At 36.7% G+C, this 16,086-nt stretch overlaps 1 protein-coding gene across 1 annotated transcript; it reads right to left on the reverse strand.

The window, feature by feature from the left end:
* Positions 1-4,201: 4,201 nt before the first annotated feature.
* Positions 4,202-9,058, reverse strand: LOC135157696 (zinc finger protein 862-like). Its single transcript, XM_064114320.1, has 4 exons — positions 9,027-9,058; positions 7,813-8,202; positions 7,110-7,371; positions 4,202-6,600 (listed from the first exon to the last, which is right to left on the reverse strand). The coding sequence occupies exons 2-4, from the start codon at positions 8,196-8,198 to the stop codon at positions 6,082-6,084; spliced, it is 1,167 nt and encodes a 388-aa protein (XP_063970390.1). The 5' UTR covers positions 8,199-8,202; positions 9,027-9,058; the 3' UTR covers positions 4,202-6,081.
* Between the last annotated feature and the right edge of the window lie 7,028 nt (positions 9,059-16,086).

Raw genomic sequence — 16,086 nt, forward strand, 5'->3', positions numbered from 1 at the left:
GTCAATGAACTTAGACCATGTTGGGGGAATCAACATCAAAATCTTAACCTAAGGTTAAGTTTTTGAAATGTCATCATAACTTAGAAAATATATGGACCTAGTTCATGAAACTTATACATAAGGTTAATCAAGTATCACTGAACATCCTGCATGAGTTTCACGTCACATGACCAAGGTCAAAGGTCATTTAGGGTCAATGAACTTTGGCCGAATTGGGGGTATCTGTTGAATTACCATCATAACTTTGAAAGTTTATGGATCTGATTCATGAAACTTGGACATAATAGTAATCAAGTATTACTGAACATCCTGTGCAAGTTTCAGGTCACATGATCAAGGTCAAAGGTCATTTAGGGTCAATGAACTTTGGCCAAATTGGGGTATTTGTTGAATTACAGCCATAAATTTGAAAGTGTGTTGGTCTAGTTCATAAAACTTGGACATAATAGTAATCAAGTATCACTGAACATCCTGTGCGAGTTTCAGGTCACATGATCAAGGTCGAAGGTCATGTAAGGTCAAAGAACTTTGGCCACGTTGGGGGTATTTGTTGAATTGCCATCATATCTCTATAAGTGTATTGGTCTAGTTCATAAAACGTGGAAATAAGAGTAACCAAGTATCACTGAACATCTTGTGCGAGTTATAGTAGTTTTCAAAATCAGCACTGCTGCTATATTGAATCGCGTGATGCAGGTGAGACGGCCAGAGGCATTCCACTTGTTTAAGCTTAACATTGTGATGAAGGGGATTTCCAGGGTCCCTTTTTTAATTTCTAGGATTCTTTTGAGTATTGCCTCGCTAAAAGTAAATTCCTGGTTTTTATACCTGTTAGTAGTGTGGATGTGTGATACAATTTTGTTTTTGGTTTACAAGTATAGATGAAAAGTGAAATTTGACAGTTCTGATCAATGTTGCATGGATCTATTAAACTGTTTTTTTTTTCCTAATTTACAAATAGTTCAGTTTCAGTTTAGAAGCTGGAGTTTATTTTTTGTTGACAGCTTAAAGAAATTAGCAAAGAAAATGATTAAACAAATTATGAAGAGAATTGAAATCCGACAGATATGAACAAGCATTGCTTGCACTGACCAGAATAGAAATCAATAAAACTACATGGCTGCATGAGATTCGGGGTAGGGGTACGTGTAGCCTAGGGGAGGAGACCCTTATTCATTTTGCCTTTTTTGAGGGGAGGGGGAGGTTGGAGAAGGAAAAGGTTTAAACAGTCAATATAAAACTGATGAATATAATATGGGTGTATAGTCAGAAAAATCCATGTGTACAGTCAATGCAATATTAAATTACTATAGGAAATCATGTAGCTGCTATGACCCCCCAGTAAGTAAAACATACATTTCTTATCTTTTGATAATTAAAAATGTGAAGTATCATGAAACTTTTATGATTTAAAAAAGCCTTACATATAATTACCAAGAAAATTATGCCTTTGAAAATCATATAGCACTGGTAAAATGTTAATGTGTATTGTCAGTTACCGACAAGTAATGATAAAAATGTTCAAATCAAAGAAAGGAATTAAGAAAAAGAAAAAAGTTTTTTCATTGAAATGTTCCTAGAAACTCTGGTATACTTCCACATCAAGCTCACTTTCATGTGAAGCCCTGCACATAAGATACAATGCAATGCATTTGACTTCCATGTGTTATCTCTATGGCAAATTAAGTGTAATGTCAGTTACCAGCATGGTTGTGGAAAAATTATCATAGCCCCCAAAAGACAAAAACAAATTGTTTAACCCTAACTAGGCCTGGCTTTTTTGGCTGTTCTGTGGCCGGGGGGGGGGGGTTGATTCAACCCCCCCCCCCCTGAGATCTCAGCCGCCGATCGCGCGAGCGCCGCAAAAATTTGCACGCTGGTAGTGTGCGATGTAATCTACAAGGCTGTATGGTAAAATTTTCCAAAATAATGAGATTTCATTTTATATGAATTAATTATGCTAATTTATGCATAAATCATACTTTTTGCTCTAATTCACTAAATAAAGCTCCTAGAATGCTAATTTTTGGTAAAAAATATTCTTTGTAGCATTCTTAACAATGGCAATTGAAAAAAACTTCGGTTTGGAAATCAATTTCCTATGTATTTTATTGTTTTATGAATTTTTTAATGTATTTCTTTGTTTTTCAACCTTTTGTTTTTCTTTGTTTTTTTCACCAGATTTATTGCACAACTTTTTTGAAGCATAATTATGCTAAAATCAATTGCTTTCAGCTGTATAAAGTAAAAATAATCATATCTTTATGAATAAGATGAGAAAACTCAATTTGCATTGACTTTGTACACTAAATCACGTTTTGGAACAATTTTTGGTCTGACATGCACTTACAAAATGTTGCGTAATTTCGGAACCGCGTACCCGGGGGTCTTAAATTTGGTCTCAAAAGATGCGCGAGACTTAAAAGTATAAACTCTGTGAGTGGCGCGGTCAAAAAATTTCGCGCGGCGGAATGATCGCAGAAAATGTTGAGGGGGGTTGATTCAACCCCCCCCCGGCCATTTTAGGGTTAATATTTTGACACATCTTAACCTAGTAACGGAGGTATATTAACATATTCAAATTATTACTCTATCTACTCAGGGACATGAGATATTTCAATTTTAATGAACACCCTGAAATTGCATGTCATTTTGCGTAATGTCAGTTACCGACACATTTTTGCTTGCTGATGCGTAAAAAAATGTGGTTACATAGGAAAACTTAGTATCAGAGTATACAGCAAGGTTCACTTTATTAACTCTATCAAAAGCAAACTCCCATCATTTGTTGTTTTAGAGATACACACAATGAAAGGTGTGAAAACATTGTGCCGTGTAATGTCAGTTACCGTGAAAATGCCCATAAGAGGTTACACGGGCAACACTACATTTGGCAGGCAAAAGATATTCATTCGAGCCAACCCATAGCTCAAATTTAAAATTTGATATTGCTGATTGACAAAAATGAATGAATATGACTGACAATCTAACACTGATTCTAGGGAGGGTACCTACTGAACTTCCTTTTTCCAAATTGGAAAGATATATCACCTCTGTGGAACTATATTTTTACTGGCGGAAGAATCTGGGCCATTTTACTGTCTCAAGTGATGAATTTGACCCCGTCAGGTGTAGTCCTAATAAATGCTGATTTATTTTTTAAATGAGCCGGCCGAGGTACCCTTTTCTGGTCAGATATGGAATGTCAGACATTTATCCTATCCACTGCTAGTAAACATTCAACCCTCGAATTTCCTCCTTATTTTTTATGAATTCTTTTTGATGAGAGCCACTTTAACACACAAGTCTATGGGAAATGAATTAGGCCTGTGATACCTATACCAAGACTATAGCCTATTACAAGGGGAATTCCCTAGTGGATGAAATACCAGCCCAATCTCTTCAGTAGCAAATTATTTTCACTAGTATGCATGTTTCAATCATCAAGAGGTCCAAAAACCGAACTTAATGGTTATGTGCAAGGCTATAGAGGGGGTGTTTCAGGTAACGAATTGTAATTAGTAGTTCTTTGTTTGTATACCGAGGCTAGGCTGTGTAGGCTAACGTTCGTCTCTGCCCCGGTCCCCCACTCAGTGTTATTTAGGGTAAGCCTATGCTTGTTCCCTCCCTTTGAAAGCACCCCCTATCTCATGTCTGCCAAAATTTCTGAACCCCCCTTTTGCGGGCTTTTCCTGCCTTGGAGACCCCCCTAAATCCTGAACACTGCTCAATGTACCCCCCTATCTCTGGTGAGCTCTAATTCCAACCCCCTATTTCAGGACAGACAACATCCCCCCCCCCACTTCATCTCAGGTAAGCTGTCATTATACAATAGCGGTTCCCTGATGTCCTGATGGAGGAAAAAACAATAGCAAAACCATGAAAACAATGACTTTTCATAGTCTGATAGCACATGTTTTTATTGTTTGTCCTCTACTAACAGTTATGGCTGCTTGTGGGAACCCGAGAGAGAGAGGAAAAAACATACCCCCTTTTTAAAGAAATCTCTGGGTAAAAAGTCAAATACACCCCTTTTCTTTACAATCGAGGGCCGGACTTGTCCCGCAAAAAAGTACCCCTTTACCGGACATTTTGGGAACACGCATGCGGTCCCTCCGACCCCGGAGTGGGGGGGCCGGGCCTTTGACCTTTTGACCTCAAAATGAATAGGCTTCTTGGGATCCATGCTAGTATCATACATACCTAATTATATGAGCCTAGGTTAAGTTAATCTGAAGTTATCGCGTTTACAAGGACTGCAGAAGGGTAACATGAAAATATGTCACTGTGACCTTGACCTTTGGCCTCAAAATCGGAAGGCTTCCTGAGATCCATGCCAGTATCATACATATTGACGGATAAACGGACACCGAGCATGATGTAATACGTCCCGTCTAGATGGGCGTATAATAAAAATGTATAAGTACATGAAATACTTGATCAAAAGTAAGAAACACACACTAATCAATGTCTTGCATTTCAGTTTATTTCCTATACTGCGCTTCAACCACGACTCCCCCAATATACAAATCAATTTTTCCCCTTGTGCAATGGCTGTTATTTCATCTCTTGTCATTATTGGGTACACCTCATTTCTCATTCTCTCAGAGGACTCCTTAATGTTACCAAGTAGTATTGCACTTTGAAGTAAAATACTTCTCTTTGTCTCATTTGATGCCCCTTCTAACTTTGCTGCTGGGCAAGTCTTTTTGTGCTTCACTAGTGAATCCTTTAACATCCACTCTCTGCAGTATGGGCATGGTCCAAAGTCTTCAATGTCAAATGCTTCCTTTGGTCTCCTATACAATAAGAGTTCCCCTTTCTTTTCTGTCTTCACTAGCATGTTGTGCTTATCATCACCCCTGCACCTTAAATATGTTATTTGTCTCTGCTTTTTGTTCTTTGATTGGAGTTCAGATTTGATTTTTTCAACTGCTTGTTGCTCTGGATGTTTTGCTAGAACATGTGGTTGAATGTGTTGCACAAGCCTCCCACCAAAATAGCAGGCATGAACAGAGTTTTGAATTCTTGTTTTTTTTTTCTCCTTCCCAGCCTTTGTTTTGTTGGACTGTATAATTTTCCTGACATATATGTCTGGGTTGTTTTTTCTCTCTGATTCTCTCATTACTTGGCAAATCATGGCAATGGAGTTTGTATGTAGTCTGAAATGAAAACAGAACAAATAAAAGAAAGTGTCACAAGAATGTACCTAAGTAAGACAGCAAATAAAGGAGAACATTGTGCTGTGTGATTCCTGTAGGTCTCTAAATCAGGGATTTTTCAATCATTAGTCCACAAACATCATGCCTCATGAACCCAATAGAGGGATATACAGTGCGTCCCAGAAAAAGGAAACCAGTATTGTCAGTATTTTTCAGTAGAATAAAACAATTCATGAAATATTATATGCCCCATTATGAAATTCAGTATTTTTTCTTTCTTTCGATACCTATCACAATACAAAATTGCTACGCACAGATGAGCAAGAAGAGTTAAACCTTTAAATGTCAAAATCAAGTTGCACAGAATGAGTGGTCAAGATTAGTAAGGATGCAACAACTTTGCCTACGAAATGGATGGTTCATTAGTTGTAGCATCTTCTTGAAAACGATCATTATTATGTGCACATCATTTCTGACAGGCAGGAGTTGTAATTGTCTGTAATAAGTCATGCATGAATGATTCACAGTATTTCTGATATCAAATGAAAGAAAAGATTTTACTGTTACTGTTTATATCAAAGTATCAATCAAATCGTATTTGATGATTATTATGGTATCCATCTCAAAAAATGAGTTTCCTTTTTTTCCCGAGATGCACTGGATTGTATTGCTGTACATCACGATCTGGTTTACATTTTATATAAGAAATGTTTCAAACCAAAATACTTAAAATTAAAACCAACCAAATTAAATTCAACAGGGAGTAACTTTACATGTGTACACCAACAGAAGCATGGAGGGACTTTCTAGGGAGAGGGGGGGGGTGTTCAGGCTGTAAAATCCCCTTATTGAAAGGATGGAGTCCAGGAAACTTTAGTTGTGCAGTAGTTGCAGGTGCCTTCACAAAAATAGATCACCATCAGCACTTTAAAACAATTTTGGAGCAAATATGGAGAAATTCTATGTTTTGGCAGCCAACTTGAATATCTAAAAATCCTAAGTATGCAAGAGTTGCATCATCCAGATACAGATTTATTACCCTCGAACTAGGGTAAATAATTTTATTGAAAAAAAAATTATTGGGAAGACAACGAAAAAAGGCCATGGCAATCTTTTTTTTGTCGATGTATAATGCCATGTGAAGAAGGAATTTGAGAGATGTGATCTTCTTCACCATTCCTCTAGCTTTTGATACATCCTCCCCTTTAACATCTGATCTTTCCCCTGAACCAATTTCATTCATATGGGCTACAACTGAGGGATAGTTTTTCTCAAAAGCTGAAAGTGCCCTTCGTCTGTGGTCCAGCCAGCGCGTGCCATCAACCCTTGTAGGTCGATGAATTTTCTCCTCCAGCAGATCAGCCATGTCACTGAGCTCCCTCAGGCGTTTCGGCGACCGCCGATAGAACGAAGCGTACGATGTCAGTACTGAATTGATCTGTGTTGTAAAATATATTGGTAACAAATTAAGAAATTCAGCATGGTGTGCAGGATTTTCTTGAAGGGTGATGAAAAGGGGTGAGTTCAATTACATTTTCAATCACAATTACAACCAGTTACTTTGAAATCAAAATTGTAAATTTACAATTACTTGAAAATTTGTAATTACAATTATTCAATTAAAATTGTGTAATGAATTACTTTTTAATTTCATTGGAAAATATATAATCAATTACAATTACAAATTTTGATTACCCATCCCTGGTGATGGAGGCATAAAAAGCTTGTGTCAATGCAGTTATTTAACAAATCATCAAAAGAAAAATAACTGATAAATTTGAGTGATTTCACTTTTATATCACATGGATTTTATTGCACATTCCTTTTTGATGAAATAGAAAGTTTACTAACAACTGACAAATGGCTACCAATTTATACTGAAAATCAATAATCACTTTTACTAATTACAACTGGGCAAAGTTTTCAATGACAAAACAATATATGTACCTCTGAGCTAAAGTAGGAGTTCTTGTAGGCATCTTTAGCTGCTAGCTCTAAGCGGTGGGCAACGCAGTGGATACCGAGGAGCCACGGAATGTCTTGGGTTAGCTTTGAAATAACACCTCCCCTGATGCCGAAATTCGTGCTTGCCCCGTCTGCTCCACATCCAACCAGCTCTGTCTTCCAGTCCATGATGTCGTGGGTAGTGAACACCTCTTCAATGCAAGTCACGATGCCAGCAGCTGTAGCATTTTCAACATCACTGATGCTGAAATGAAGATAAAAAAATCAGATAAAATAAAAAACATGTAATTTTGTTCTATCAATGTTGTGGGCTAATTAATCACCTTCAAAGTATATCTGAAAAATTATGAGGTGGTAGTTAGTTGGCTACACCGTAACACTGGCTGCCTCATGATTCATAATCTTATTTCTATAAGCCTCCAGGTCTTCCAGGAGAGACCACACCAGTTACATGTATAACAATAATGAAATAAAGAACTAAAAGAAGGTAACTAACAAGTGCACAGAAGAAAAAAGTATGAGAGAAATACCAAAACATTTTTTTTTAATTTGGGGAATAATTTATATATTTCAGGATTCAATTTCATTGACAGTATTTTATTTTTAATAGTACAATAAAATAAACACTATGAAATGTCAACTTATCACAAAATAAAATAACAATAATGTAATTAGCTATAGTTACCCCAGAAACTTCATGCAAGGCATCTCATCTTGAAGATACTTGATGTACAGAACCTCATTTTCTATTGTGCTCTTGTCAGTGCTGCCATCAATAAGCACACTAATATAACGTGCCTTCCTGATGTCCTCATCTCCCTTGAATCTGACATCTTCTGCGAGAAATCCAGTGAATACTTGCGCTTGAATCGGGTTAGCATACGTATTGCCAAGATCTACTCCATGACGTTTTTCAAGGCTGATCAAACTTGGAAAGTATGCAAAGGGTAAGTCGTGTTTTACCAGATGATACGATATATCAAAGAGCTTGATCATTCTGTTGTGCAACTGGGAATCCATTTTAAGAATGCTCTCCACAATTGGTTCCTTTTTCTCTATTGCATTTTCCATGCATCTGTTTAAAAAAATCAAAATGAATAGCATAAGCTTGACTTACCACAAGGCTTAAAATTAAAGGGGATTTGATCAGATAAAAAAAAAATAATAAAAAGGGTAATTTCAAGCAAAAGTGGACATTTTCCAAAAATTTATATTCGCTCTATTTGAATCTGGATCAAATTTTTCTATCAAAACTCATATGGAATTTCATAAATACAAAAGGGGAACATAATTAGTTACACAATTTTTTCCTACGCATCTCCTTAGAGGAGAATTGAAGCCATACAAAAAAATCCTATATTTGATAGACTACATATTTAAAAAAAACTTAATTTCAATTTAACAGAAAAACCATTGCTTGTTTTGTAAAATTTTCTTTTGGATAATCTGAAGATCACCATTTTACATCATATTAAAAGAAGATTTTCATTTTACGTTGCCTGTGTGTGGATATTTCAGATGTCACTCTGTAACTGGGTATGGGTTTACGTTTTAGGTCGTAATTAAGAAAATAATACACCAATTTTTAATGTAATGCAGCATATTGTTTCTAGAGCAACAGAGAATCCAATCAATAACTCAAACTTGTGATAGCCATTTAAAGTTCACGTAGTTTGAGCGATATGTTTTATCCTAAAAAATGCATGTCCAAACTCTGTCACTCCGTAACCATGTTTATGAATATTCATATCTCATTAATTATTAAACAAATGTTAAAACAAATGTTATTATTTTTAAAAGTGGGTTTCATGAACTAGAACCTACTATCAGGTACCATTTCTTCGCAAATAACAATTCAAATATGGGTGATAAATTTGTTTCTGAATGTCATTCCGTTACCTTGGAACTGCACTGCCCAAATCAAAAAGTCCTTCACCGGCATAAATAAAAAAATTCTGAGTCCACCAATAATTTTTTTTCACTGTAGTCTAAATCAAAGCATGCACTGAAAATTCTATTTATTTTCTTTTGATAATAATTTATAAACAAAAGAGAAATTATTGGTTCATTTTTCGTTCGGAAACATCAATTTTGAAGAATTCCATATTCCTTGATTAAAGAAAACAATTAATTGTACATGTGGGACTGGGTCATTAAAAATCTCATACAAAATTAAAACCAAAACTTACCGTAAGCAATCTGGTGTGATGCACTTTTCGCGTGTCTAGCAGCGGAATGCTTCTTCACATGAGAGGAGCCTGTAACAAACTGATCCCCTACAACTACCCCTTTCCGACGGGACCGGAGGCGGAGGTAGCCCCCGTAGCAGCATACGACCGACGACATGCCTGACAGAAGACAACTATGGATCCTGAACAGCGTTCGATGCCAAGCCAGTCCAATTTCCATGATTTGATCGTTGATTCCTTTTGGACCGGCTTTCTTTTACATCCTGTGAGTATTTTTTTTGGATGAAGATTTGACTGATTTGTCTATGACGTGATCTGTCAGAGATAATCATAAAGGAAGGTAATAAGTTAACTAATTTTCTGAAAAATAACTTTTAATTCAAATAACACTTCGAAGTCCTTTCACTAGAAAAATATAGTTGGATGTAAAAAAATGATATGGACGCCCGAAATAGATCATAGCCCGAACCTTGAATTGTTTCAATCCAAAGTGATCGGTTAATAGAAATCTATCAACCTTCTGACCATCTTAGACATGACTTAACCTCGAACTAAAAATGGAGTGATTAAAAGAAATGAGTCATTCTTAATGAAATCTTCTTAAAATGAGCTCCTACACATAATACTAACCTCATCAGGAAAGCGTGTATGCTTTTAGGGAGAGTACTTCTTTACGGTTCAATAGTCTTTGGAAGTCTTTTTTTTCATATGGCGTTTAGCGGCCATCTTGAACATGTTGGATTTGATCTGAAGATGATCCAATATTGCAAAATTATTAACAGCAATGGAATCAACATACCAAATAACTCACAGAAAGAGGTATTCATAATTAATTTTTCAAAATGGCATCAGCTGGCGACCATCTTGGATTTGACCTGAAGATGACATTATATTGCAAAATAGATAGCAGAAAGAGATTCTACACATCCCAAACCCATAAACAGAGGTATTACTCGTCATTCTGGGGCAAGGGGATCAAAAGTTAATTTTTCAAGATGGAATCTGGCGGCCATCTTGGATTTGACCTGAAGATGACCTTTTTTGCAAAAATGATGATAGAAATCGGCTCTACACACCCCTAAACCCCTAAAAAGAGTCATTCCTCATAATTTTGGGGCAAGGGGTTCAAAAGTTAGGTTTTCGAGATGGCATCTGGCGGCCATTTTGGATTTATGCAAATTAGCAAAATTGCCCAAACAGCAACTTTGGGCAACCAATCTGAATTTGTTCTAGGACCCCAAGGAAACACGAATCAAGAAAAAAACTTCATCAGAAAGAACATTTCTAGGTTGGTGTATTGAGCCTATGGGACTGTCAAATCGATTATTAAAGGAGAATGAAACCCTTAAAACCAGCTGAATCCATATCAAAGAAAAAATCAAAGAAACATATTGTTGAAAGTTTGAGGAAGATTGAATGAATAATAAGAAAGTTATGAGCATTTGAATATTGAGATCACTAATGCCATGTAGATCATCCCATTGGCAATGTGACCAAGATCTGTGATGTCACACATGTACAACTTCCTCATTACTTTAGTACTATATTCTCACTTTTATAGAGTCTATCACAAGGTGAGGTGTTCTCTTTTTGAGAGGACAAGTACAGAGATTTCACAACATTATATCATTGATGAATCGTTTGTCATATGATTAGAATGAGCAAAAAGAGATGTTTGGGGGTATATTTTCAGTGTCCAAAAGGGGAAAGTTGTTCATCTGTGACATCATAGATCTTGGTCGCATTGCCAATGGGAGGATCTCCATAGCATTAGTGATGAGGATCTCCATAGCATTAGTGATCTAGACATTCAAATGCTCGTAACTCTTCTATTGCTAGTCCTATTTTACTCAAACTTTTGTTGATCTTATTCTTTGATTTTTCTGCTTTCACAAAAGCTAACTTGCTCCAAGAGTTTCATTCTCCTTTAAGTAACACCTGCAGATCTCTTTTTCCGCTTTCAGCAGAGTTAAAGGCAGGACAACGCACATTGGACATTAATTTGAGGCTGTTCTCCACCCATGAAAGGAGATATTTGCCCTCAAAGCAATATTCGTGTCCCCCCCCCCCCACTCACACATCGGTAACAACGACCACAAACAAGGCAACTTCACGGATGTCTGGGAGAATATGTTGGTGGTCATAAGAAGGCTCTGGTTGGAGACGCCAAAAACAAATTATATTCTCCACAGGAAGTATACAACTGTACTGTTTGTACAAGCTGGCCGCGTGTGTGTGTGTGTGCACATGCCCCAGTGTTTGTGTGTAGGTGTCAGCAGGAAAAAGTCTTTGTAAAGAGTGTGCGTGTGAGAGACCCCGGATTCACAAGTGATATGCATGACATTGTATCCTATTATTGTAAGGAAGAGGGACAGTGAACGTTTGCTAATAGTGGGCTACTTATAAAGTACAAAGTTCAGATTCAGAACATTCTGTATACGGCTGACCCTGCTACCTTAATGTTTTATTGAAAAGTAAGCCCCTAATACAAATTCAACCACGATATTGTGCATTCCTCGCAAGCTGTTCTGAAACAGCATTACGTAACAATCATTGTCGTTTTCACTGTAGTTTGGGAATACTAATTCAAATTGTCGACTGCACAGCAACAGCGAACCTGTTCCTGTGGTATTTCTGCAGAACATTGGACAAATTTACTTGACCGAGCCATAAGTCACAAACACACAAAGCCCAAGAAGGCATATCAAGTGATTTAGTCATTTGAGTCAAGCCAGTTCTATGTATTGGAGAAAGGGGAGGTGGTTCTTAAATAAACCATATAGTTTTTTTTTTGGGGGGGGGGCGGGTTCGCTATCAGCAAATTTTCTGCAAAGGCAGGGACAGACCAGCACATTGGGCATGAATATTAGGCTACCTTCCGCAATTTCTCCCCCCCCCCCCACGAAGAGACATACAAGCGTAATTGCATGTGCGCATCTGTGTTTGTGCGTGAAGGAGAATGAAAGTGCTTGTATGAGTTTGTGTGTGGTTGTGTGTGCGTGTGTGAGAGGTGTGTCAGTCTGCGTGTGTGTTTATGGGTGGTGTATGTTTGTGTGGTGTGGTGTGTGTGTGTATGTGTGTGTGTGTGTGTTGTATGCGTGTACTTTTTTTGCTGGATGCTACACCAAATTTTTATTGAACATATTCATTAGACACATCGGGGCATTGTTGAAGGTGGAGCCTATTAATATTCATAAAGACTTGTTCGTCGCACGTGGGCGCTCTTTTAAAAGCCTTTCTGTCGTTGTGTCCTCCAGTCCAGCTTTTACGGTATTGACACAAAAGTAGTATTAAAATCAAGAATAACAAAATATGCGTAAATAATGCAGATTTTCTTTACAACGGTTCTTTCAAATTCGAGTAAAAAATGACGGCCGCGTCTTTTACTTGATTTTTATTATTGATATTTCAGCCATTTCTGAATGGATTTTCCTCAAAGATCAATTTTATTTGTAAGTTATCATTATGCATCAATATTCATGGTGGTTTCCATGCCAACTGCTAAAGTAATTTTCCTTCTGAAGCGCCCTCTCACCCACTGCTGAACTTCCCCTTTAACCCTTATTCAACTGGGCTATTTGATACCATGTTTCTGGGGGGGGGGGGGGGTCAATCTGACTCCCCTGCAGATAGTGGCAAATGATCTCTCAATTACTGCACATTTTTGCTGAAACATAGAGCCAGGTCTAAACTGTATGATTATATGGTTAAATTTTAGATAAAGGTTTTCATTTTTTTATTAATGCAATCATGAAAATGAATGAAAAAATATCTGAAATCTTAATAGATTTAAATTTCATTGTTTTATTATTTTCTTATAAAATATATTCTATTGTTTTTCTGACCTGTTGTTTCCCATTGTTTTTTCACCAAAATTTGTTTGGGACACTTTTTAAAGTTTATTTACATTAGAATATTAAAATTGATTTCAATGATTTATATAGTTCAAATAATGTAATTGCTATAAATTTAACCCCCAAAGCACAATTTGTATTGGATTCGCACGAAAAAAAAAATGTACAAACATTATGAAACTTTTGAACGATGTACCCGAACATCGCAAATTTGGTCTAAAAATATGCGGGAAAAGTCATGAAATGGCGCAGAAAAATCTAATGCGTTTTGTAATTATTATCCAAAATGTCAAAAAGAGGTCAAATTGACCCCCCGCTGGATTAGGGTTAAGCCTCATGAACATGTCTTAAACTTGTATCCAAATTTTTTTACAAACCTTTGAAGAAGTGCTTGGCGTAGACGTCTGCTGGGCTTTGGACTAGACTGGTTGGAACTGGACCTTAATTGTGCTGGTTGTTTAGCAGAGCTTGGTTGTTTGGCAGGACTTGGGCTTGGAGTCTTTGCGCTAGCTGTTTGAGCACCAAAAGGTGGTCTCAATCTAGGTGGGGATTCATGCGGCTCAGATGTAATGTCATCCAACTCTGTCTGGTATTTGAAATAAAGCACACTTATGCAATTTCATAAAAGGCCTTGCTCCTGGACATTTTGTATTAAGAAGAAGCAACTCAAAAACAAACCTCAAAATTCAGCTTTAGTTTAGTGGTGATACTTGATATTCTAATCCACAGTCTCCTTGCTCTAGCTGTTAGTCGTTTAAAAATAAATTAAATGGGTTTTGACGGGTAGACCTTTTGTAAACTTGGTTCTTATATAGTACTTTTGATAGCACAGTCTGCGATTCCATCAAGGTACATGTAGTTTGTATTCTTTGGTCTGCATGTTTTATCAAGTAGGTTATTTGCAAACTTTCTTTTGGCCGTGGTTTGGCAAATCCTGAATTAAATATCACATTACATGTGCAAAATTTCAAAAATGATAAAGAATTTCAATCTGCAAGATTTGCAATGGAACACATAACTGATTGCTGATTCCTAATTCCTGTACACTCATATTATTTATTTATTTTTATGTATTTGAACAACATTACGTCTTACCCCCGTTTGGGAACGGACCGCAGTTCGGATTGCAAACTGCGGTATTTCACCCCATTTTGCGTTTGAAAATCTAAAACATCATTTCCAAGCCCTGGGGGTCGTTTCATAAAGCTGTTCGTAAGTTAAGAGCGACTTTAACAACGACTGGTGATCATCGCCAATTGTACCATTTACCGCAAGACATGATCACCAGTCGCTCTTAACTTACGAACAGCTTTATGAAACACCCGCCTGATCAACCCCGCTTGGCCAGGTAATCCCCACAGGCCAGATTATGAGCGTTGAGCCAAGGACGAAATGATAACAACAGCTGTGCTATTACGTAAGTCTTCTCTGCCTGTAGAAGGACCTTCGGAATTAAATTATTGTATTCGATATTTAATCACGTTTTCAAAGGCATATTGTATTCAGAAATTCAATGCTAGCCCATTTTCAATTTCGAACAAAGAAAATCAACCTCGAAATAAGGAAAGTAAGTGAATAAAAAATGGCGACATGTTTTCCCGGACCGCACTCGGGCTGTTGTGTTATCTTCGGACCGAGGTCAAGAAACAGGTGTTTTGATACTTACATTGCATGCCTGGGGCAGTAGGGTTTTCGTACTTGGAGAAGAGGGGTATAGTGTTATCAAACGGAGCTCTTTCGTCATGATATTTTAATAGTGTGGTCTTCAACAAAAGTTAGTATTAAAAGGGGCCCTAAAAGCATAAAAACAAAACAAGTATATACAAATGATAAAAATATATACAAAATAAATACATTATAATATTTGGAATACAAAAAGGCACACAATGTCAGAATCATTAAAGTGGTTGAAACACAAGAACCATTAACAGTCTAACATTTGTAGGACATAATATATGATTTGAGTTCTTTTTTTAAACTAGAGAGGGTGGTTAGGGGTTTTAAATGAAGGGGAAGGAAAACATTGATATTGAAGTGATAATAAATTAGCATTTATAGTAATCAGTATTGTATTTTGGGACATCGAGTTGTGGGTTGTGGCGGCATGTCTTGTACTTACGTTATGTTTTTCGGATAGAATTTAAAGCTATCGTTAAACAAAAAATCAGAAGATAAATTATTTAGACTCTTGAATATAAACATACATCTGAAATACATTATTCTTTGAGGATAGGAAAACCATTCTATATCTTTGAATAATTGTTCAGACGGGGTAAGGACGTTAGCTTGGTACTATTCTAGCAGCATGTTTCTAAAGTTTTATTATTTGATTCGTTTGGGTAATAAATCCTAGACCCCATCCTTCACAACAATAGTCCATTTGACTTTGGATTATACAGTTGGGGTATACAGTACAGTTAAAAAAAGCTCCAACTCAGTTTAGTTATAAATAATTTTGGCTGAATGCAAACTAAATGGTTGTACTGTAATAAGCTTAATAAAGATTCTACACCTAGCAGACTTGTACATGTACCTGATTCCATGGTTCCACCCCACTTCTGAAGCCATAGTCAAAAAGCAGCTCAGTTCCACATGGAACTTCCCTGAAGAGAAAATATTAAAAGCACCCTCTAGCTGGTGAATAAATCAGATGTGTAGTATGCATTACTTGCACTGAAAATGAAACCTTTCTTGCACAATAATTTGCATATTCAAACTCGCATTCTAGAATGACGCAGGATTTTTATTTAACAAGTTCATTCCATGCAAAAAGTCTGTGAAGCTTCTGGGCTTTGTAATTCTTTGAGTAACTTTCTATCAGGTTTCAACTATATATTGACTAAAACATAAAAGCAGTTAAAATGATACAAAATTGTCTCCATAACTAGTGTTCTCTGATTCATATTATGTCACTCT

This window comes from Lytechinus pictus, unplaced genomic scaffold (genome assembly GCF_037042905.1).
Source record: "Lytechinus pictus isolate F3 Inbred unplaced genomic scaffold, Lp3.0 scaffold_19, whole genome shotgun sequence".
NCBI lineage: Eukaryota > Metazoa > Echinodermata > Echinoidea > Temnopleuroida > Toxopneustidae > Lytechinus > Lytechinus pictus.

Bases quoted from the DNA above. Each gene is read 5' to 3' on its own strand.
- LOC135157696 (XM_064114320.1), bottom strand. From the start codon at position 8,198: ATGGAAAATGCAATAGAGAAAAAGGAACCAATTGTGGAGAGCATTCTT. The intron at 7,372-7,812 runs GTAACTATAGCT...TCTTCATTTCAG, and splicing joins CCTTGCATGAAGTTTCTGGG to CATCAGTGATGTTGAAAATG. The intron at 6,601-7,109 runs GTACATATATTG...TTTACAACACAG, and splicing joins ACTCCTACTTTAGCTCAGAG to ATCAATTCAGTACTGACATC.